Here is a 22514-nt window from a genome sequence, read left to right on the forward strand (position 1 = left end):
TGCTTCCTTTCTTATTAAGCTTTTTGTCTTTCCTGGAATTAGCAATAGCATTATTTTTTCACTGCTTTGTTTTCTACATGCTTAACATTAGTTTTCCCCAAATGCTCTAATTGATCTAGTCAAAGTCTTTCAACATTTTTCAGGCTGCCTGTCTGATTATTTTAGATAAAAATAGCATATATTTAAGGTGTACAACATGATGATATGAATAGTGAAATGATTACTACAGTTAAGCTAATAATTTATCTCCTCACTCAGTTACCTTTTGTTTGCGTGTGTGTGTGTGTGTGTGTGTGTGTGTGTGGAGAACACCTGGAATATAGTCTCTTTGCATACTTCTCATGTTCAATACAGCATTATCAACTATTGCCATCATGCTGTACAGTAGATTGCTAAACTTATTCATCCTACATACTGCTACTTTATACCCTTGATCAGAAATACAATCAAGGCCATTTTAATAAAAAATGTTTTCATGGTAAATATTAAGTAAATGAAAATCGAAAGCCTGAAACCTTTTCTTCAATACCAAGATATACGATGATGAGTGATGTAGTCAGTGAACTTAAGTTCTGTGGCTTTTTAAAACCTTAGAATAGATTTGCTTGAATAAACAAATGTTAACAGAAACCATTCACAGAGTCCTGACGATTAAAATCAACCTATCTTATTTTCTAAACTACTTTATTTAAAAAATAAGTAATTACCTGATGTTATGACTCATAAACACCATTTTCAAAAATTCTTTGATCAAGTAAAAATTCTTAATATCACAATGGTTGGGTTGAATTCTTTCTTTTATTGCTTTTAGTTGTAGCCATTTCTATGTTCACATGATACAAATTATTTTTCATTTAACTTGTAAGCTCTCAATCTTAGCCGAAAAAGGCTGAGCCAAAGACTTTCTGTTTAGTTTAACATTTGAAAATGCTATTTCTGTTAAGGACTCAATTTCTGCTGTACTCATAGCCCAACTTTTATAAACACAACTTCCGTAAATGGTCTTGATACCAAAGCAATGTTTTCCACCCAACACCTAATACACTCTATAGAGGCTCTATTCATCTAGTGGAATTAAAAACAAAGTTTATTGTTGCTTTTTATAAGCCTTTTAGTAAGATTTGATATTTTATCTTTATATATACATTGCTTTGATTTTTAAAATTAATTTTAAAAAAACAGAAGCAGAAAACTAACAAGTATGTAAGAATGTTGTTCACCTCCACAGGGAAATACGGTTATATCCATCTTTTTGAAACACGTGGCCCTGTTGATACAGCTTTTGTTCTCCCCGTTTGACAAAAACATAGATATCAGAAATATTTCATTTCTCTTTTGGGCTCTACTGTACCTGCATCCAAGTCTGTTCCATTCCTATCCTTAATGCTGTGAAGTTTGGGCACATCCTTCCTTGCTATGCTAAAATCATAATTGTTAAAGATCAAACAGTATCCCCGAGGTTTGCTTTTCATTCGGTAAACTGTGTTCGATGTCTGGAAAACAAAAATCCAACCCAGGAGCTGACTCTGTGGATCAAACACTTGAGACGTGAACAAACAACTCCCTAGAAAGAGGTTAGGCATCACCTAAGCCAAACTGGGATGCAAGTGCACTTTCCATAGCCCCACCCCAACTTGGCACTGCTCCCCTAAGGAGCTAGTTTCCACTCATCCCCCGACAAGGATCGCAGACTTCTTCCCCACAGTTAGTGTGGAAAGTCAGTGTCCCAATACTTGGGCGTCCTGAGCATTTGCACTTATATTAATAGTGTTGTCACCACATTGTATTGGTATTATTTATTCTCATTTCTGCTCAAGGCAGTAAACATCTGTGCCAGGGACTAGGATTATTATTAATTTGTGAGAGCTCAATCAGGAGTTCCTGGATGAATGACTGTCTTGGTGCTGTCTTTGGGCTGCCCCTTTGAGACCTTGTGATTCCCTCAGCTCTCTGCTCAACTCATCCATGCTTCTGGGCTAACAGGTGAGGGCCTGCCCATCACACAGCATAGCATGGTCCCAGGATTTTTCAAGCTGATGGCTTAATCTGGATCTCAGGACCACAGTGACTAGAGGAGACAGATGTGCTGGGCAGGCAGGTCTTGGCTGTGCTACAGGTTACAGTATCCAGACTCTACTACTTGACAGTATCAATCAGAGGTGACCCTGTGACCTCCTGACTTCCCTGGGGTTGTTTCAGTGCTGAGATATTTAGCATTTATTGGGAAATCCATGCAGTTCCTCAAGGTGGAGAAAAGGGCCCCAGACTAGGGGGCCAAATTCCTGGCTCTACTACTTAATAACCTTAAGACTTTGGACAAGTTAACGAATCTCTCTTGCACTCAGTGTCATTAGCTGACGGGTGGGGATAAAAGCATGCAGAGTGCTTTTACTGTTTACAAAGTGCCACGTGACTTCAGTTAACCCTTGATGTTCAGACTGAGAGAGGTCTGGTAATTTGCTCAGGGGTCCACTAACAAAGGGTCTCTCCTAAGCTTAATTTCAAGTCTCCCACTAGACATTAGGCATACAGGGTTTCCTCTGTTTCCCACCACAAGGAAGAGTGAATGGGCTGCTGAGTCACAATGTGGTAAATTGCTGAAAGTTACAGAAACAGAAGTGATATCTAGAAAGGCAATTCTTGGGCCAGCTCATTGGGATGAGATCATAGAGACAACTAGATCGTTAGCATGTGCTGCTTACCCCTAATCACAAAGGAGAAACTGTTTTGAAATGCCAAGCTAAAAGAAGACTTTGCTTTTTCTAGTCCTGCTGACTCTTCTCCCAAAGCCCTCTCCCATTTAGGCTGATGCAGCTGCTAAAAGGATCAGGTTGGAGGCTCCCCACCCCTCTACCCTCCAACTATTCCAACGTCTTTGCTTTTAAAATAGAAATTTAACACATGGGAAACCTTTTCAAAATTCAAAGTTTAAAAGTCACATTTTAAACTTGTGCTTTTGTGAATTTTTTTCTACAGTTCTCAACATTTTCAATAAGTTTCTGTCCCTTATTAGTTTATCTGGAAGCTAAAAAAAAAAACTCAGGAACACAATAACTAGAATCAGCAGCACAAAGGAGAAAAGGAATGGGAATTTCCCCGTACCTGTGACTCACTGTCTTTTTCTCCTGGAGAGTCCGACATGGCCAGCATTTCAAGGGAGCCCCCCCTTATGAGAAATTGTGACACATCTGGAATGACACAGGCAGGGAAGGTGCTTTGGTGAGGAAAGATGTAGCACCCAGGACAACATAAAGTCCCTTTTAAAATGAAAATTCACAGGACTTCCCTGGTGGCTAAGGATCCTCCTGCCAATGCAAGGGACATGGGTTCAAGCCTTGGTCTGAGAAGATCCCACATGCCGTGGAGCAACTAAGCCTGTGTGCCACAACTACTGAAGCCCGCATGCCTAGAGCCCATGCTCTGCAACAAGAGAAGCCACCACAGTGAGAAGCCCACACACCACAACGAAGAGTAGCCCCCACTTGCTGCAACTAGAGAAAGCCCATGCACAGCAAAGAAGACCCAATGCAGCCAAAAATTTTTTTTAATTTAAAAATAAATAGAATAATTTTTTAAAAAATAAAGTCAGGATTTGTTAAAAAAAATAAAATAAAGAAAAAAAAAGAAAATTCACAGACCACCTTGAACATAATATCCTTGCAGTTCACAGAATAAGGGAAAATCTTATCACTAACTAACTCTGCCCCAATTTCAAACATGCTGGCCTGGGGCTGCAGGGTCTTTGTCTTTTGACAATGCCTTTTATATCTTCCAATGTGCAGAGAAGGTGAAAAGTAGCCAGTGCTATTAGGAGAACAGGTCCATTAACATGCAAATGTCATCTGCATACAGAGTGAAGTAAGTCAGAAAGAGAAAAATAAATACTGTATATTAACGCATATATGTGGAATCTACAAAAATGGTACAGATGAACCAGTTTGCAAGGCAGAAATAGAGACTTAGACGTAGAGAGCAAACGTATGGACACCAAGCAGGGAAAGTGGGGGTGGGATGAATTGGGAGATTGGGATTGACATATATACACTAATATGTAGAAAATAGAAAACTAATGAGAACCTGCTATATAGCACAGGGAACTCCACTTCATTGTACAGTAGAAGCTAACACAACATTGTAAAACAACTATACTCCAATAAATAAATAAAACAAAATGAAAAAAAAGATGCAGAAGTGGTCACAATTGTGACTGCTGTAGCCCTCCCTCTCCCCAGCCTGAGTGAGCAAGTGAGCCCTAATCAAGCCGCTGCTTTTGCCCCCTCTTGCCTGGGTGGGGAACAGATGCCTGAGGGTGGCCCACATGCACAGACGGGACCAAAACCAAAGTTGAACTCCAGGGGCAGTGGGACCAAAGAAGAGAAAGGGAAATCTCTCTGTGCAGCCACAGGAGCAGAGGATTAAATCCCTGCAATCAGCTTGGTAAACCCTGCATCTGTGGAATATCTGAATAGACAATGAGTGTTCCTGCAATTGAGGCTGTGGACTTTGGGGGCGACTGTGGACTTTGCAGGCAAGTACACGCCAGAGTTGGGCCAGGTCAGAGTCTGAGCTGGCCCTACAGAGCCCACAGCAGGTCCAGAGACCCACCTAGAAGTACTGGAGGACTTCCCAGGCAGGCAGGGATTGGCTGCGCTTCACTGTGGGAGCAAGGACACTGACAGGTGAGGCCACAGGAAAATATTAATATTAATTTTTTCACTTTGTTCTATTGTTTTTTATTATTCTTTTAATTTTTATTTATTTTTTCTTTTCTTTTTATGCTTTTATTTGTAATATATTTTTTACTCTATTTTTTCCCTCTTTCTACTTTACTTTGTCATTATATTGTGCTTTTTCCTTGTTTTTTCCTTTGTTTTGCTTTGTTTTTATCTTCCTTTTTTTTTTTTTTTTTTTTTTGCAGTATGCAAGCATGTGGGATCTTCCTGGACCGGGGCACGAACCCATATCCCCTGCATTGGCAGGCAGACTCTCAATCACTGCGCCACCAGGGAAGCCCTTTATCTTCTTTTTAACTATATTTTATATTTTTCAATTTTTACTTTACTTTTTTGTTGTTTTGTATTTTTTCCTTTTGTTTTCACCTTTCTTATGTTTTTATGTTTTTTTATCTCTTTTGTGTGTTTTATGCTTTCTTTGCCTTTTTTTAGATTGCTTTCTGCTTTTGATTGGTTTTTTGTCTTGCTTTTACCATTCAACTTGGGGTTTTGTTTGTCTGTTCTTTTTTTTTTTTTTTTCTTTTCTTCCACACCATGTGGCTTGCAGGGTCTTGATGCTCCAGCCAGGTGTTGGGCCTGAGCCTCTGAGGTGGGAGAGCTGAGTCCAGGATGTTGGACCACCAGAGAACTCCTGACCCCAGGGAATATTAATCAGCGAGAGTTCTCCCAGAGGTCTCCATCTCAACAGTAAGACCCAGCTCCTCCCAAGGGCCAGCAAGCTCCAGTGCTGGATGCCTCACAACAAACAACTAGCAAGACAGGAATGCAACCCCACCCATTAGTCTAAACCCCAGCCTTTAGTCAGACAGGCTGACTAAAGTCATACTACGCTCACAGACACCCCAAAACACACCACTGGAGGCGGCCCTGCCCACCAGAGGAACAAGATCCAGCTCCACCCACCAGAATGCAGGCACCAGTCCCCTCACCAGGAAGCCTACACAAGGCACTGGACCAACCCCACCCACTGGGGGCAGACGCCAGAAGTAAGAGGAACTATGACCCTGCAGCCTGCAGAAAGGAGACCCCAAACACAGTAAGTTAAACAAAATGAGAACACAGAGAAATATGCTGCAGATGAAGGAGCAAGGTAAAAACCCACAAGACCAAACAAAATGAAGAGGAAATAGGCAGTCTACCTGAAAAAGAATTCAGAGTAATGATAGTAAAGATGATCCAAAATCTTGGCAATAGAATGGAGAGAATACAAGAAATGTTTAACAAGGACCTAGAAGAACTAAAGAGCAAACAAACAGCGATGAACAACACAATAGCTGAAATTAAAAATACTCTAGAAGGAATCAATAGAATAACTGAGGCAGAAGAATGGAGAAGTGAAGATAGAATGGTGGAAATAACTGCTGCAGAGCAGAATAAACAAAAAAGAATGAAAAGAACTGAGGACAGTCTCAGAGACCACTGGGACAACATTAAACGCACCAACATTCGAATTATAGGGGTCCCAGAAGAAGAAGAGAAAGAGAAAGGGCCTGAGAAAACATTTGAAGAGATTATAGTTGAAAACTTCCCTAATATGGGAAAGGAAATAGTCAATTAAGTCCAGGAAGCACAGAGAGTCCCATACAAGATAAACCCAAAGAGAAACACACCAAGACACATATTAATCAAACTATCAAAAATTAAATACAAAGAAAAAATATTAGCGACTTCCCTTGTGGTCCAGTGGTAAAGAATCTGCCTTACAATGCAGGGGACGTGGGTTCGATCCTTGGTTATGGAACTAAGATCCCACATGCCGCAAGGCAACTAAGCCCATGTGCCACAACTACTGAGCTCACATGCCTCAACTAGAGCCCATGTGCCACAAATTACAAAGCCCGTGTGCTCTGGAACCTGCATGCCACAACTACAGAGCCCATGCACCCTGGAGCCTGTGCACTACAGCTAGAGAGAGAAAATGCACACACCACAACTACACAGAAGCCCGCACACCACAACGAGAGTCTGCATGCTGCAATGAAAGATTCTGCATGCCTCAATGAAGATCCTGTGTGCCAAAACTAAGAGCCAACACAGCCAAAAATAAAAATAAATAAATAAATAATAAGTCTTTAAAAAAAAAGAAAAAATATTAAAAGCAGCAAGGGAAGAGCAACAAATAACATACAAGGGAATCCCCGTAAGGTTATGAGCTGATTTTTCAGCAGAAACTCCACAGGCTACAGGGGAGGGCCCAATATATTTAAAGTGATGAAAGGGAAAAAGCTACAGCCAAGATTACTCTACCCAGCAAGGATCTCATTCAGAATTGATGGAAAAATCAAAAGATTTACAGACAAGCAAAATGTAAGAGAATTTAGTACAACAAAACCAGCTCTACAACAAATACCAAAGGAACTTCTCTACGCGGGAAACACGAGAAGAAAAAGACCTACAAAAACAAACTCAAAACAATTAAGAAAATGGTAATAGGGACATACATATTCATAATTACCTTAACTGTGAATGGATTAAATGTTCCAACCAAAAGACACAGGCTCACTGAATGGATACAAAAACAAGACCGGTATATATGCTGTCTACAAGAAACCCACTTCAGACTTAGGGACACATACAGACTGAAAGTGAAGTGATAGAAAAAGATATTCCATGCAAATGGAAATCAAAAGAAAGCTGGGGTAGCAATACTCATAACAGATAAAATAGACTTTAAAATAAAGAATGTTACAAGACACAAAGAAGGAAACTACATAGTGATCAAGGGATCAATCCAGGAAGAAGATATAACAATTATAAATATATATGCACCCAAGATAGGAGCACCTCAATACATAAGGCAAATGCTAACAGCTATAAAAAGGGGAAATCAACAGTAACACAATAAAGGTGGGGGACTTTAACACCTCACTTAACAGATCATCCAGACAGAAAATAAATAAGGAAACACAAGCTTTAAATGACAAAATAGACCAGATAGATTTAATTGATATTTACAGGACATTCCATCCGAAAACAGCAGATTACACTTTCTTCTCAAGTGCACATGGAACATTCTCCAGGATAGATCATATCTTGGGTCACAAATCAAGCCTTGGTAAATTTAAGAAAATTGAAATCATATCAAGCATCTTTTCCAATCACAATGCTATGAAATTAGAAATCAATTAGAGGAAAAACCTGTAAAAAAACACAAACACATGGAGGCTAAACAATATGCTACTAAATAACCAAGAGATCAATAAAGAAATCAAAGAGGAAATTTAAAAATACCTAGAGATAAATGACAAAAAAACACGACGGCCCAAAACCTATGGGATGCAGCAAAAGCAGTTCTAAGAGGGAACTTTATAGCAATACAATCCTACCTCAAGAAACAAGAAAAATCTCAAATAAACAATCTAACCTTACACCTAAAGGAACTAGAGAAAGAAGAAGAACAACAACAAAAAAACCACAAAGTTAGTAGAAGGAAAGAAATTATAAAGATCAGGGCAGAAACAAATGAAATAGAAACAAAGAAAGCAATAGCAAAGATCAATAAAACTAAAATCTTGTTCTTTGAGAAGATATACAAAATTGATAAACCTTTAGCCAGTCTCATCAAGAAAACGAGGGAGAGAACTCAAATCAATAAAATTACAAATGAAAAAGAAGTCACAACAGACACCGCAGAAATAAAAAGTATCCTAGGGGACTACTACAAGCAACTCTATGCCAATAAAGTGGACAACCTGGAAGAAATGGACAAATTCTTAGAAAGGTATAACCTTCCAAGACTGAACCAGGTAGAAATAGAAAATATAAACAGACCAGTCACAAGTAATGGAATTGAAACTGTGATTAAAAATCTTCCAACAAACAAAAGTCCAGGACCAGATGGCTTCACAGGTGAACTCTATCAAACATTTAGAGAAGAGCTAACACCCATCCTTCTCAAACTCTTCCAAAAAACTGCAGAGGAAGGAACATTCCAAAACTTATTCTACAAGGCCACCATCACCCTGATGCCAAAACCAGACAAAGATATCACAAAAAAAGAAAATTACAGACCAACATCACTGATGAATGTAGATGCAAAAATCCTCAACAAAATACTAGCAAACAGAATCCAACAGCACATTTAAAGGATCATACACCATGATCAAGTGGGACTGATCCCAGGGATGCAAGGATTCTTCAATATACACAAATCAATCAATGTGATACACCATATTAACAAACTGAAGAAGAAACACCATATGATCATCTCAATAGATGCAGAAAAAGCTTTTGAGAAAATTCAACACCCATTTATGCTTAAAAGAACTCTCCAGAAAGTGGGCACAGGGGGAACCTACCTCAGCATAATGAAGGCCATATATGACAAACCCACAGCAAACATTTTTCTCAATGGTGAAAAACTGAAAGCATTTCCTCTAAGATCAGGAACAAGACAAGGATGTCCAGTCTCACCACTATTTTTTTAGTTTGTTTGTTTTTGTTTTGGGGTTTCTTTTGTGGTACGCAGGCCTCTCACTGTTGTGGCCTCTCCCGTTGCGGAGCACAGGCTCCGGACGCGCAGGCTCAGCGGCCATGGCTCACGGGCACAGCCGCTCCATGGCATGTGGGATCTTCCCGGACCGGGGCACGAACCCGTGTCCCCTGCATTGGCAGGCGGACTCTCAACCACTGCGCCACCAGGGAAGCCCTCACCACTATTATTGAACATAGTTTTGGAAGTCCTAGCCATGGCAATCAGAGAAGAAAAGGAAATAAAAGGAATAAAAATTGGAAAAGAAGAAGTAAAACTGTCACTGTTTGCAGATGACATGATACCATACATAGAGAATCCTAAAGATGCCACCAGAAAACTACTAGAGCTAATCAATGAATCTGGTAAAGTTGCAGGATACAAAATTAATGCACAGAAATCTCTTGCATTCCTATATACTAATGATGAAAAATCTGAAAGAGAAATTTAGGAAACATTCCCATTTACCATTGCAACAAAAAGAATAAAATACCTAGGAATAAACCTACCTAAGGAGGTAAAAAACCTGTACTCAGAAAACTACAGGGTACTGATGAAAGAAATCAAAGATGACACAAACAGATGGAGAGATATACCATGTTCTTTGATTGGAAGATCAATATTGCGAAAATGACTATACTACCCAAAGCAATCTACAGATTCAATGCAATCCCTATCAAATTGCCAATGGCATTTTTCACAGAACTAGAACAAAAAATCTTAAAATTTGTATGGAGACACAAAAGACCCCGAATAGCCAAAGCAATCTTGAGAAAAAAAAAAAAAAATGGGGCTTCCCTGCTGGCGCAGTGGTTGAGAATCTGCCTGCTAATATGGGGGACACGGGTCGAGCCCTGGTCTGGGAGGATCCCACATGCTGCGGAGCAACTGGGCCCGTGAGCCACAACTACTGAGCCTGCACATCTGGAGCCTGTGCTCCGCAACAAGAGAGGCCGTGATAGTGAGAGCACCGCAATGAAGCGTGGCCTCCGCTTGCCACAACTAGAGAAAGCCCTCACACAGAAACAAAGACCCAACACAGCAAAAATTAATTAATTAATTAATAAACTCCTACACCCAACATCTTCTTAAAAAAAAAAAAATGGAGCTGGAAGAATCAGACTCCCTGACTTCAGACTATACTACAAAGCTACAGTAATCAAGACAGCATGGTAGTGGCACAAAAACAAACATAGATCAATGGAACAGGATAAAAAGCCCAGAGATAAACCCACACACCTATGGTCAACTACTCTATGACAGAGGAGGCAAGGATATACAATGGAGAAAAGACAGTGTCTTCAATAATTGGGGCTGGGAAAACTGGACAGCTACTTGTAAAAGAATGAAATTAGAACACTCCCTAACACGATACACAAAAATAAACTCAAAATGGATTAAACACCTAAATGTAAGGCCAGACACTGTCAAACTCTTAGAGGAAAACATAGGCAGAACGCTCTATGACATAAATTACAGCAAGATCCTTTTTGACCCACCTCCTAGAGAAATGGAAATAAAAACAAAAATAAACAAATGGGACCTAATGAAATTGAAAAGCTCTTGCACAACAAAGGAAAACATAAACAAGACAAAAAGACAACCCTCAGAAAGGGAGAAAATATTTGGAAATGAAGCAACTGACAAAGGATTAATCTCCAAATTATACAAGCAAGCAGTTCCTGCAGCTCAATATCAAAAAAACAAACAACCCAATCGAAAATGGGCAGAAGGCCTAAATAAACATTTCTCCAAAGAAGATATACAGATTGCCAACAAACAAATGAAAGGATGCTCAACATCACTAATCACTAGAGAAACGCAAATCAAAACTACAATGAGGGATCACCTCACACCTGTCAGAGTGGCCATCATCAAAAAATCTACAAGCAATAAATACTGGAGAGGGTATGGAGAAAAGAGAACCCTCTCGCACTGTTGGTGGGAATGTAAATTGATACAGTCACTATGGAGAACAGTATGGAGGTTCCTTAAAAAACTAAAAATAGAATTAGCATATGACCCAGAAATCCCACTACTGGGCATATACCCAGAGAAAGCCTTAATTCAAAAAGACACATGTGGACTTCCCTGGTGGCACAGTGGTTTAGAATCCACCTGACAATGCAGGGGACACAGGTTCGAGCCCTGGTCCTGGATGATCCCACATGCTGCGGAGCAACTAAGCCTGTGTGCCACAACTACTGAGCCTGCACTCTAGAGCCCACAAGCCTCAACTACTGAAGCCCGTGCACCTAGAGCCCGTGCTTTGCAACAAGAGAAGTCACCGCATTAAGAAGCCCACATGCAGCAACGAAGAGTAGCCCCTACTTGCCACAGCTAGAGAAAGCCTATGTGCAGCAACAAAGACCCAACACAGCCAAAAATAAATAAATAAATTTTATTTTAAAAAAAGACACATGCACCTTGATATTCATTGCAGCACTATTTACGATAGCCAGGTCATGGAAGCAACGTCAATGCCCATCAGCAGACAAATGGATAAAGAAGAAGTGGTACATATATACAATGGAATATTACTCAGCCTACAAAAAGGAATGAAATTGGGTCATTCGCAGAGACGTGGATGGACCTAGAGACTGTCATACAGAGTGAAGTAAGTCAGAAAGAGAAAAACAAATATCATATATTTAACACACATATGTGGAATCTAGAAAAAATGATACAGATGAACTGGTTTGCAAGGCAGAAGTAGAGACACAGACATAGAGAACAAACGTATGGACACCATGGGGAAAACGGGGGGTGGAAAGAATTGGGAGATTGGGATTGACATATATACACTAATAGGTAGGAAATAGATAACTAATGAGAACCTGCTCTATAGCACGGGGAACTCTACTTCAATTCACTGAAACTAACACAACATTGTAAAACAACTCTACTCCAATTAAAAACAAAATGCGGATGTGGTAGAAGGTTGTGGAGAGGAGGCAATGAGGCTATCAGGAAGTAAATTAACTAAATAAACCTCGAAAACATATCTGCAAGTATTACCGTTTGAAAATTCATCTGGACCTCTTCCAAGGCTCATTCTTTGCTCTGAATTTAAAAAGAAACACACATATTTGATTAGAAACTGCTGTGACATAGAGGAGTCTGTCCATTTAAGACTACATTTTGTTGATCCACAGCTCTCAGGTTATTTATACCTCTGCTTAGTTCTTCATAATCGTTGATTTTCTTCAGCAAGCTCTTGTTGATTTGCTCACAGATTCTTTTCAGGGTGTCCAAGTTTCTTTCCCCTAGGATGACCCTCTTCTCCATCTCTATGAAAATATCAAGCAAGGTCTAGAGGGAGGAGAAATCAAGTTGGAAGACTAGATGGAGACATATTGGCTTTTAGATTAACATTTTTTTTGCTTCCACTCTCTCCAAACTAAGCACCCACCCTAGCTTCCCAAGCCAACCCTCCTGAGAGGACATCCTGGTCTTATAAAGCCAATCAGTAGATTATTAGGGAGGTAATTCATGATTTCTGGCCCAGAAAGATAGAAATAAGAAGACACAGGAGAAGTCACATCAGATGTCACCTAGTCCCCAGGCCCAGGCCCTGTTCTGAGACTGCCTGTGGACACCTTTATGTGAAGACAGTGAAGCAGCCCGAGTGCATGGCTGAGATGTGACAGCCTGGTCCCTATGGCAACAGCCCTGGGGACTGCCTCACACCCTCCATTGCCTCTGCCACCTGATCATCTCCAGGCTGAGTGTCCCCATAACACACACACACACAGACAAGCACACACACATACAACATTACATCACAACACACACACACACACACACACACACACACACACACAGAGTTCCAGGTCCCAGGTTGTTTCAGAGACTGCAGAAGTGGGGAAACGATCTCAGGCCCACCACCGTCTCTCCTGGCTCTGCAAGGTCTCCACATTGCCTGTGCCTCCACACCAGCCTTCTCCCCTTGCTCCTCACTCTGCCTTGTTCCTGGTAATTAATGTAAGCAGCACTTCACAGTATACAGAGGCATCATATCTACAGCACTCATGCCTGACAGCATTCTTCTTCTCCCCAGTTAAAAAGTGAGAATTCATGTTGCTTTTACTGACAAGTGCTCTCTTTAGTCTCAGAAATCCCCACTGGCTGACTCACCCTCAGGACTAAACCTCGGTCAGACACCAGGTCTTACCATGTCATCATCCAGCTTATATTTGGCGATCTCCTGGCTCAAAAAAAACTTGAAGTCCTTCAATTCCAGTTTGGTCACATCTTCTGAAATCTGAAAAAGCATGACCCTGAAGTGGGAAACAGAAACACTTTAGAAATATTTTCTTAAATGATTTCCCAACCGATTTCCCATCCGGGTCACAGTGGACTTGATTCCTATGGCCTCCCTTGAAAATAAAGCCAGATAATGACATGATTTATGAGTTGAGTCCTTGGAAAGAGGCTGGTGTAGTGACACTGAAGACAAATGGCTCATGCCCAACTATCCCACTCTTAACAGAATTTAAAGTTCTCCAACTTTGACTTTCAGTTAATTTCAGTTAAATGAATTGTGTTTTTCCTTTGTCCTTCGCTATAAAATCAAGATATTGTTGCAATAGAAAAAAAGCTTTGATTTTGGATATCATGCTTTTCAAAATGCAAATCAGATGGAATTCCTCAATTAAAACTAGTCAATGTTCTCCCAGCCGCTACCTTCAGTAGGAAGGCCAAACACCTCCTTCTGGAGCACAGGCTTTTGTGAACTGAGCCCAGCCTGTCTCCTCATCTCTGGATGCTCCTTACTGCTGTCCCCCCATCTCCTCTCCAAACACACCCAGGTGCACTGCCCCTCACCCTGTTATGCTGGGCCTCCTCCCACCCCTATCCCCTTGTCCGTCTGCAGACAACCACTCATCCCCTAACAGCTCAAGCACTGCCTGACTGTCCTCAAGGCTGTATTCACCCCGCTGTACCTGCCTGTGCATCGCCAGAAGAGTAACACACATAACTGTCTGTTTATGAAGCTGTCCAAGTTCCCTGAGAATGGGATCAGTGCCCTTTTGGTTTCAATAAGCCTAGAGGGTCACGAGATACAGTGTTTAAGTGCAGGGGACCCAGACTCCTGGTGTTGGAACCTTGGATCCACCATCCATGAGCTGTGTGGCTTTAGACATGTTACACAATTTTTCCCCCTCATCTGTAGATTGTAGATAATACTCTATTTACCCCTCTGGGAGGTGTTGAGGATTACATGAATAAGTTTACCTGAAGCACTTAAACCAACCTTTGGCAACACACTAAGTGTTCAAACATGACAGGCATTATTATTTCCTAAATTATGATAGGCTCTTGGGATATGCTTGTTGAATGAACAAAGGAAAGTTTTATAAGTCGGCAAACCTTTTACTATGATGGTGCAAAGGAAAATAACTTTAATACAAAAACATGTTAACTTCAAAAGTAAATTAGAAAATTAAAATTCTAAAAATAAAAACATGGTTGACCCTTGAGCAACACAGGTTTGAAGTGCGCAGGTCCACTTATGTACAGATTTTTTTCAATAAATACGTAATACAGGGCTTCCCTGGTGACGCAGTGGTTGAGAGTCCACCTGCCGATGCAGGGGACACGGGTTCGTGCCCCAATCTGGGAAGATCCCACATGCTGTGGAGCGGCTGGGTCCGTGAGCCATGGCCACTGAGCCTGTGCGTCCGGAGCCTGTGCTCCACAACGGGAGAGGCCACAACAGTAAGAGGCCCACGTACCACAAAAATAAATAAATACATAAATACATAATACAGTACTACACAGTCTGCGGTTGGTCGAACCCACAAATGTGGAACCTAAGATATGGAGGATCGACTGTAAGTTATAAGTGGATTTTTGTGCAGAGGGTCCACATCCCTAACCCCCATGTTGTTCAATGATCAACTGTAGTGTAGAAACAGAAGTTACTCAGTATTATCACCTGCTTCATCCTTCTTCTCATGGAATCTCTAACAAAGTATTTCTCTAAAACTGTCTCAGTTTGACCAAGATTGGGTCCAATCAAAAGCTACCTCCCCTTTTAACTTTATCACAAGGTATTTTGCCCTTCTACGTTCCTCATTAATGAAACCTACTGGCTTTCTTGTACCATTGTTGTCCAGAAATAAATCTGGATAGTTTATAAGGTACTAATTTTATAGGTAGCAATGATAATTTGAAATTTTAAATATCTTATAAATGGAAAGTGGCCACACTAGCATTTTTTTTTTCTTACTTGATATTCAACAATGATGAACAAGCAGGAGATTTTACTTGTGCTGACCCTTTTGTTCCCAAGCTAACATGTTGAAGATTTTAACAGACAGATCCTGCCCTTGTTACACACTCGTAACCCTCCAACAGAGAGGCCCATGTCATTGTCTGCACTGGAAGTTGCCTTGGTTTTGCTCACATGGCAGGAGTGCAACCTTCAAAAGACCAAGACAGGGGACACAAGATGAGGCCCTCTAGCTTTCCTAATTATGGGGCTGTTGTTTTTATGATTAATTGATGCCTTAATGAAAAAAATTCAGTACAAGGACTTCACAATTCTATTGAACCAAAGTTACCCAGTATTGAATAGTATCCTTCCCCACTCTCCTTCCAAATTCACATCCACTTGGAACGTGTAAAAGTGACTTTACTTGGGAAAAGGGTCTTTGTCGATGTAATCTTGCCAAGATAAGATCATACTAGATTAGGGTGGCCCTAATCCGATGGTTGGTGTCTTTAAAAGTAGAGGGAAATTAAGACACAGATACACAGCGGAGAAGACAAGGTGAAGAAAGAGGCAGAGATTGAAGCGATGCATCCGTAAGACAAGGAACACCAAGGACTGCCTGCAACTACCTGAAGCTAGGAGAGGATCATGAAACAGATTCTCCCTCAGAGCCTCTAAAAAGGAATCAATCCTGTTGACACCTCAATTTTAGCCTCTAGCCTCCAGAACTATAAGGAATTAACTTCTCTACTGTGTTAAGCCTTTGGCAGGACAGACAGCCCAAGCCACTGCTGTTCTGACAGCATCTGGGGTCACAGGGATTAAGCAGTCATTGGGCGTTACAGGATGGCTTATGAAGTAAAACTGTGGAAGCTGTTTAACCTTACAATATCGGTTATTACAATGGGGGTTTCCAGATGGCCAGGCATAGATTTAAAATGGTTATCTTATACCCTAAACAAAAAAGCACTCATTGCAGGGGTCTGGCCTGGCCAATCCAGAATGACTGGCAACACACAGCTCACTTAAGAACTTGGTAACACAAGTCTTAAGGTATGGAATAAAAGCCTAAAACCCTACTGAGAATTTCATAGTCATCCAGAAGTAGGTGGGAGGGGGTCTCAGCTGGGAAGTAGCAATGCTTTATTCAATAATCGGCAAAGAAGTGCATGGTATGGGCATCAGCAAAGCAGAGGCATCAAGATAACGGATATGTAACAGAGAGAGAGTCAGAACGTTTAAAAAGTGTCTATTTGGATTTTGGCATACCTATAGGTAATGTTTCACCTTGGAAAGAAAATTTTATTTTATGGTTTTAGTATATTTTTCTCTGAATTCTACATAAAGTCTCTAAATTTCTTAATCTGACTGTGGTGGGACATCTTCCCAAAGGCTCCAAAGTCACACCATACAGACAACCTACAAACAGCATCAGCCCTGCCCATAAAGATGTGCCCATTCAACCCACACATCCCAGTTCCACACCATGGAGGTTTTCCCCACCTATAGGCAGAGATCTGGGCCCTGCCCGGCATCTGAAGCTCCCTCTCCATCTCCTCCCCACTGGTGTCCAGGTAGGTGAGCAGCAGATCCAGTCTATTCATTCGGAAAAGCAGCTCCTTCAAGAAGGACAGGTTGCTTTCCTCCAACATTCTCTTTTCTTGGAGCCTCTGGAATAGCACCAAGGCATCCTTGATGGGTTCCTGCTTCCTATGTGGAATGTAGTCCAGGCTCAGGAACTTGAGGGCAGCCAGGTCTTCACTGTTCAGCTGTTCCCCAATATTATACAGACATCTGTTGAAATTCATGCTGATCAAGCGTTAGGAGAATGTAGTTGTTACCTAGGTTAAAATACAATGTTATGTTCAGATGAGGAAGAAAACTACCACTTACTGATTTGTTCCTTCATCAAATGCTATTACATCTACTATATGCCAGGCATTATGCTGTGGATACAGGCAAGAAAGCGAACAAACAGGTTCCCACTCTCAAGTAGCTTACTGTTTTGGAAGGTAGATTTACAAACTAGCCAGTGGTCAGAGAGTTGTGACCAGGGCACAGTAGAAATATAGAGGAAAGAGCCTTAACTCAGCCTGGGAGAAGGGCTTCCTGGAGGGAATTCACCTTTGGGGAGGAGATGGTGAAGGACAATTTTTGAAGGAAATAATTTATGCAAAAGTTGGAGGCAAGAACGTTCAAGTCAGTTCAGGCAGGCAAAGGGAGCTCAATAAAGTAACCACGAAGGGTCTGGAAGAGGGAGTCGTGAGACAAAGGGATGGAGCTGTGGCCGGTAACTGTTATAAAGGGCCTCATACGATGGGTCAAGGGGGTCAGGCTCTCTCCTGGATATAATGGGAAACCAAGAAAGGATTGTAAACATGAGCGTGACGTCATCCAGTTAGGGATTAACATTTAAAGTGTGGGGGACATATGTAGATGTATAACTGAATCACTTTGCTTCACACCAGAAACTACTCCAATATAAAATAAAAATTAAATTAAAATAAAATAAAGTGTGGAGGACAGATTGGAAGGGTTGGAGGTGGGAGAAGTCATGTGGTCTAATGGAAACAATGGTGGCAGGAGGACACGATGCAGTGCTCTCCCCCAAGGGCCTCAGGACAGGCACCCACAGCTGGACAAGAACCCAAGACTGGAAACGGAACCAAGAGAAACCCCAGACCTGGGGCTTCTTGTATGAAGGTTGTCTGGGGTTTCCTGAAACACTGCCCTCTCTTTTTTTTTTTTTTTTTTTTTTTTTTTAGCGGTACACGGGCCTCTCACTGTTGTGGCCTTTCCCATTGCGGAGCACAGGCTCCGGACGCGCAGGCTCAGCAACCATGGCTCACGGGCCCAGCCGCTCCGCGGCATGTGGGATCCTCCTGGACCGGGGCACGAGCCCGTGTCCCCTGCACCGGCAGGTGGACTCTCAACCACTGCGCCACCAGGGAAGCCCCAAGGCTCCTAAATTTTTAAGCTCCCTGCATTCACTGACATTCTCGGATGAAACCACAAATCCTGACTATCACTTGAGGGGTGATGGCGTGAACCAGGACCTGTGTATTTTGTACCTCTGATGTTAAAATAGAAACATTAAGGTAAACTTTAATATTTTTAAAAAGTGGCCCAAAAGACTTTGAAGCTTTTAGTTTTTCTTTTTAAAAACACCTTTTCTGGGACTTCCCTGGTGACTCAGAAGTTAAGAATCTGCCTGCCAACACAGGGGACACGGGTTCGAGCCCTGGTCCAGGAAGATATCACATGCTGCAGAGCAACTAAGCCCATGCGCCACAACTACTGAGCCTGCACTCTAGAGCCCATGAGCCACAACTACTGAGCCCTCGTGCCACAACTACTGAAGCCCGTGCGCCTAGAGCCCGTGCTCTGTAACAAGAGAAGCCACCACAATGAGAAGCCCTCGCACCGCAACAAAGAGTAGCCTTCACTCGCTGCAACTAGAGAAAGCCCATGCGCAGCAATGAAGACCCAATGCAGCCAAAAATAAAAATAAATAATTAATTAATTAAAATAAAGTAAAACAGTATTTTGAAAAAAAAACAATCCTGATTACTTCCCCCCAATCCTGATTACAGAACACTGGGGTGGTTTTTTTTTTCGGTAAAAATTGAAAATGCAATAAATTATAACATGGTCATGGTTATCATTATCATACATCACATACACACAAATACACATTTATATAAAAATTAGAATCAGGTTGCACATCCAAGCGTGTACATCTGTATTTTTTTTTATACCCACTGAATATTTAGAATGAACATTTACCCTTACCATAAATATTCTTCTTTGGCATATTTTTAATATTTCTTGATTTCCAGCATGTGGAGATATCAAAATTTATTTTAAGCAATTTTCTGTTCCTTTACTATTAAAAATAATATTTCACTGAGAGTTTTTTTCATATATCCTGTGCATACCTCTGATTATTTCCTTCTTAGAATTGGAATTATGGGCAAAACTTTTTTTCTCCCTTTTAATCTAGAGCTGACATTATTGTTTAGACAAGTTTTCTTGATTAGGAAACTGGAGGGACAGTGTCTTAGAAAGATACATCTTGTTTTACACTGGATTCACAAAGGCTGCAGAGCCTAGATTATTCACTGCAAAAGCAATCAATTATCATGAAAATACTTTTATATAGGAAAGATACCTTAAACATTTGGGCTGCACCTAAAAGCATACGTTCAAAGTTTAACAAACAAAACCTCTAGACATTCAAGGGAACAAACTAGCAAGTTCATTCCTTAAATCACACTCCATAGACACACACGTGCTCAACAGGGTTTGTACATGGAGTCTCACCACAGCCCGATATATAACCCTGAACAACCAGAAACATCCCAAATGTCCTCCAATAAAGGAATGGCTAAATTAACTAAAGCATAGTCATCCTACAGAATATTATGCAGCAGTTAAGAAAATGCACTCCAACTTCTGAAATTAAAATGGATATTCAAGATATGTTATTATGACAGTGAAAATAGCAAGTTGCAATATAACCAAAATCATACATCTACTTTTTAGAAATACTCAAACAGCATAATTAGATTTTAAGTGATTACAGACATATATATTAAAGCAGAAAATAAAAGATAAGGAAATTCTGGAAAGAGACATACCAAACTCATAAAGTGCCTAGATTTTGTATTCACAGATCTTTGAAGAAAATACACAGGAAGCTGCTTCAGTGGTTGCCTGAGAGGAGAGGAGCTAGAAGTCTGGGGGTGGACAGGAAGAGACTTGCTTTACATTCTATACTCTTTGCACTGTGTAAATCTTTACCATTTTATTACCCTAAATATACATGTACTTAAATTAAAATCTCTATTTAAATAACTATTTTTATTCCAGTATATGAAACTGGAAAGGATCAGAACTGGGTCCAGCCCTGTTTAAAACCATTAGGTCCAAGTGTCCTTAAATCTTCCAGTAAGTTCTAACCATTGCTAAAATATCATTTTACAGAATAAAATCAACCAAAGAATCAAATGAAAGCAGAATCTCCTTTTTTTCCCCTCTGCAATTATTTTCTTTCTAATGATAACAATGCTTATTGTATTCCTTTTAGAAAATACAGGAAAGATAAAAAGGAGAATAAAAATTACCTATAATTCTATCATCCAAAGATTAAATGCCTAATCAAAACATTCTCTGATGTAAATCGTACCAATATTTTCTTAGGTCAGTCTCCCAAGGCAATAGAAATAAAAACAAAAATTAACAAATGGGACCTAATCAAACTTACAAGCTTTTGCACAACAAAGGAAACCAAAAACGAAATGAAAAGACAACCTACAGAATGGGAGAAAATATTTGCAAATGATGCAACTGACAAGGGCTTAATTTGCAAAATATATAAACAGCTCATAAAATCAACAACAAAAAACAAACAACCAAATCAAAAAATAGGCAGAAGACCCAAAGAGACGTTTCTCCAAAGAAGAAAGACAAATGGCCAATAGTCACATTTGAAAAGATGCTCAACATCGTTAATTATTAGAGAGATGCAAATAAAAACTACAGTGAAGTATCACCTCACACTGATCAGAATGGCCATCATTAAAAACTCTACAAATAACAAATGCTGGAAAGAGTGTGAAGAAAAGGGCACCCTCCTACACTGTTGGTGGAAATGTAAGTTGGTAAAGTCACTATGGAAAACAGTATGGAAGCTCCTCAGAAAACTAAAAATAGAATTACCATATGATCCAGCAATCCCACTCCTGGACATATATCTAGACAAAACTCTAATCCAAAGAGATACATGCACCCCTATGTTCATAGCAGCACTATTCACAATAGCCAAGACATGGAAGCAACCTAAATAGCCATTGACAGAGAAATGGATAAAGAAGATGTGGTACATATATACAATGAAATATTACTCAGCTATAAAAAAGAATGAAATAATGCCATTTGCAGCAACATGGATGCAACTAGAGATTATCATACTAAGTGAAGTAAGTCAGAAAGAGAATGACAAATACCATATGATATCACTTATATGTGGAATCTAAAATATGACATAAATGAATCTATCTGAAACAGAAACAGACCTGTGGTTGCCAAGGGGGAGGGGGTTGGGGCAGAGATGTAGTCAGAGGTTGGGTTAACAGATGTAAGTGTTTATGTATAGCATGGAGACCTATATTCAATATCCTATGACAAACCATAATGGAAGAGAATATTAAAAAAAGAATGTATATATATGTATTACTGAATCACTTTGTTGTATAGCAGAAATTAACACAACATTGTAAATCAACTATACTTCAACTTTTAAAAAATTAAAGTAAAATAAAAAACAAAGATAAATGCCTAATAATCTTACTGTCCTTCCTACCGAATATTTTACACATATATATTTTCCCTCATATTTAAACACCATATTTCTGAGGTATACGTGGACTTTTCCACTGATAATATTATAAGTACGTCTTGATGTCTTTATTTTTTCTTCTACAGCATGGATTTTTAAATCTGTAAGGCATCTAATCATATGAATGGGCAAGAATTTATCTAACCAGTCTCTGATTACATTTAGGATGATCTTAAAATGCAAATCTCCACGTATACCTCCAATTATTTTATTAGAATAATTTCCTAGAGATAGGATTACTGAGACAAAAGGAATAAAGATTTTTAAGGCTTTTGTTACATATTCAATAGCATTTTCTGACAGTATACAAAAAATTCCAATCCAAGGCCAGGATGACGTGAATTTGGATATAACATGATGGGCTCCTGTCCTCTATGGCCAGTTCACCTCACTCGTTTCATTATCTTTGCAATAGCCTGACAATGCTTTCTAAATTATTTTTGCATCATATTAAAATGGACACTTAGTAGGGAAAGTGCTGGCAAGGCTTCTTTTCTGACCCAGCTTTTTCCAGAACACGTTGTGGGTATAATATTGTCTTTGTTTGTTTAGGTCACACATCTCTTTGATCGTAGTGCCTGGGAAGCACTGTTACCTGCTCTAGATTTTATACCGTTAACAACAGGCCACCTCTAGGTTCTGGCTCTATAGGAACAGGGACCAAGAGGCACTTCTTTTTTTATGGGCCCT

General features: G+C 40.2%; 1 protein-coding gene across 4 annotated transcripts in view; it reads right to left on the reverse strand.

The window, feature by feature from the left end:
• The window catches only part of CASP8 (caspase 8), a 30445-nt gene that overhangs the window by 3620 nt on the left and 4311 nt on the right, over positions 1-22514 (reverse strand). For 2 of the 4 annotated variants that reach the window (XM_022567403.2, XM_022567402.2), the window contains 6 exons: positions 16928-17265; positions 13379-13484; positions 12378-12516; positions 12223-12267; positions 3103-3188; positions 1352-1493 (listed from right to left, as the gene is read on the reverse strand). In XM_022567403.2, coding sequence (XP_022423111.1) covers positions 1352-1493; positions 3103-3188; positions 12223-12267; positions 12378-12516; positions 13379-13484; positions 16928-17232 — 823 coding nt within the window. In that variant the 5' untranslated portion in view covers positions 17233-17265. Of the gene's footprint in view, positions 1-1351; positions 1494-3102; positions 3189-12222; positions 12268-12377; positions 12517-13378; positions 13485-16927; positions 17266-20064; positions 20164-22514 lie in introns of all 4 variants that reach the window. The other 2 variants (XM_089916511.1, XM_089916513.1) reach the window with 2 other exon arrangements.

Source organism: Delphinapterus leucas, chromosome 8 (genome assembly GCF_059928025.1).
Source record: "Delphinapterus leucas isolate spDelLeu-1000000601 "Yukka" chromosome 8, BTC_Dleu_Yukka2, whole genome shotgun sequence".
Classification (NCBI taxonomy): Eukaryota; Metazoa; Chordata; class Mammalia; order Artiodactyla; family Monodontidae; genus Delphinapterus; species Delphinapterus leucas.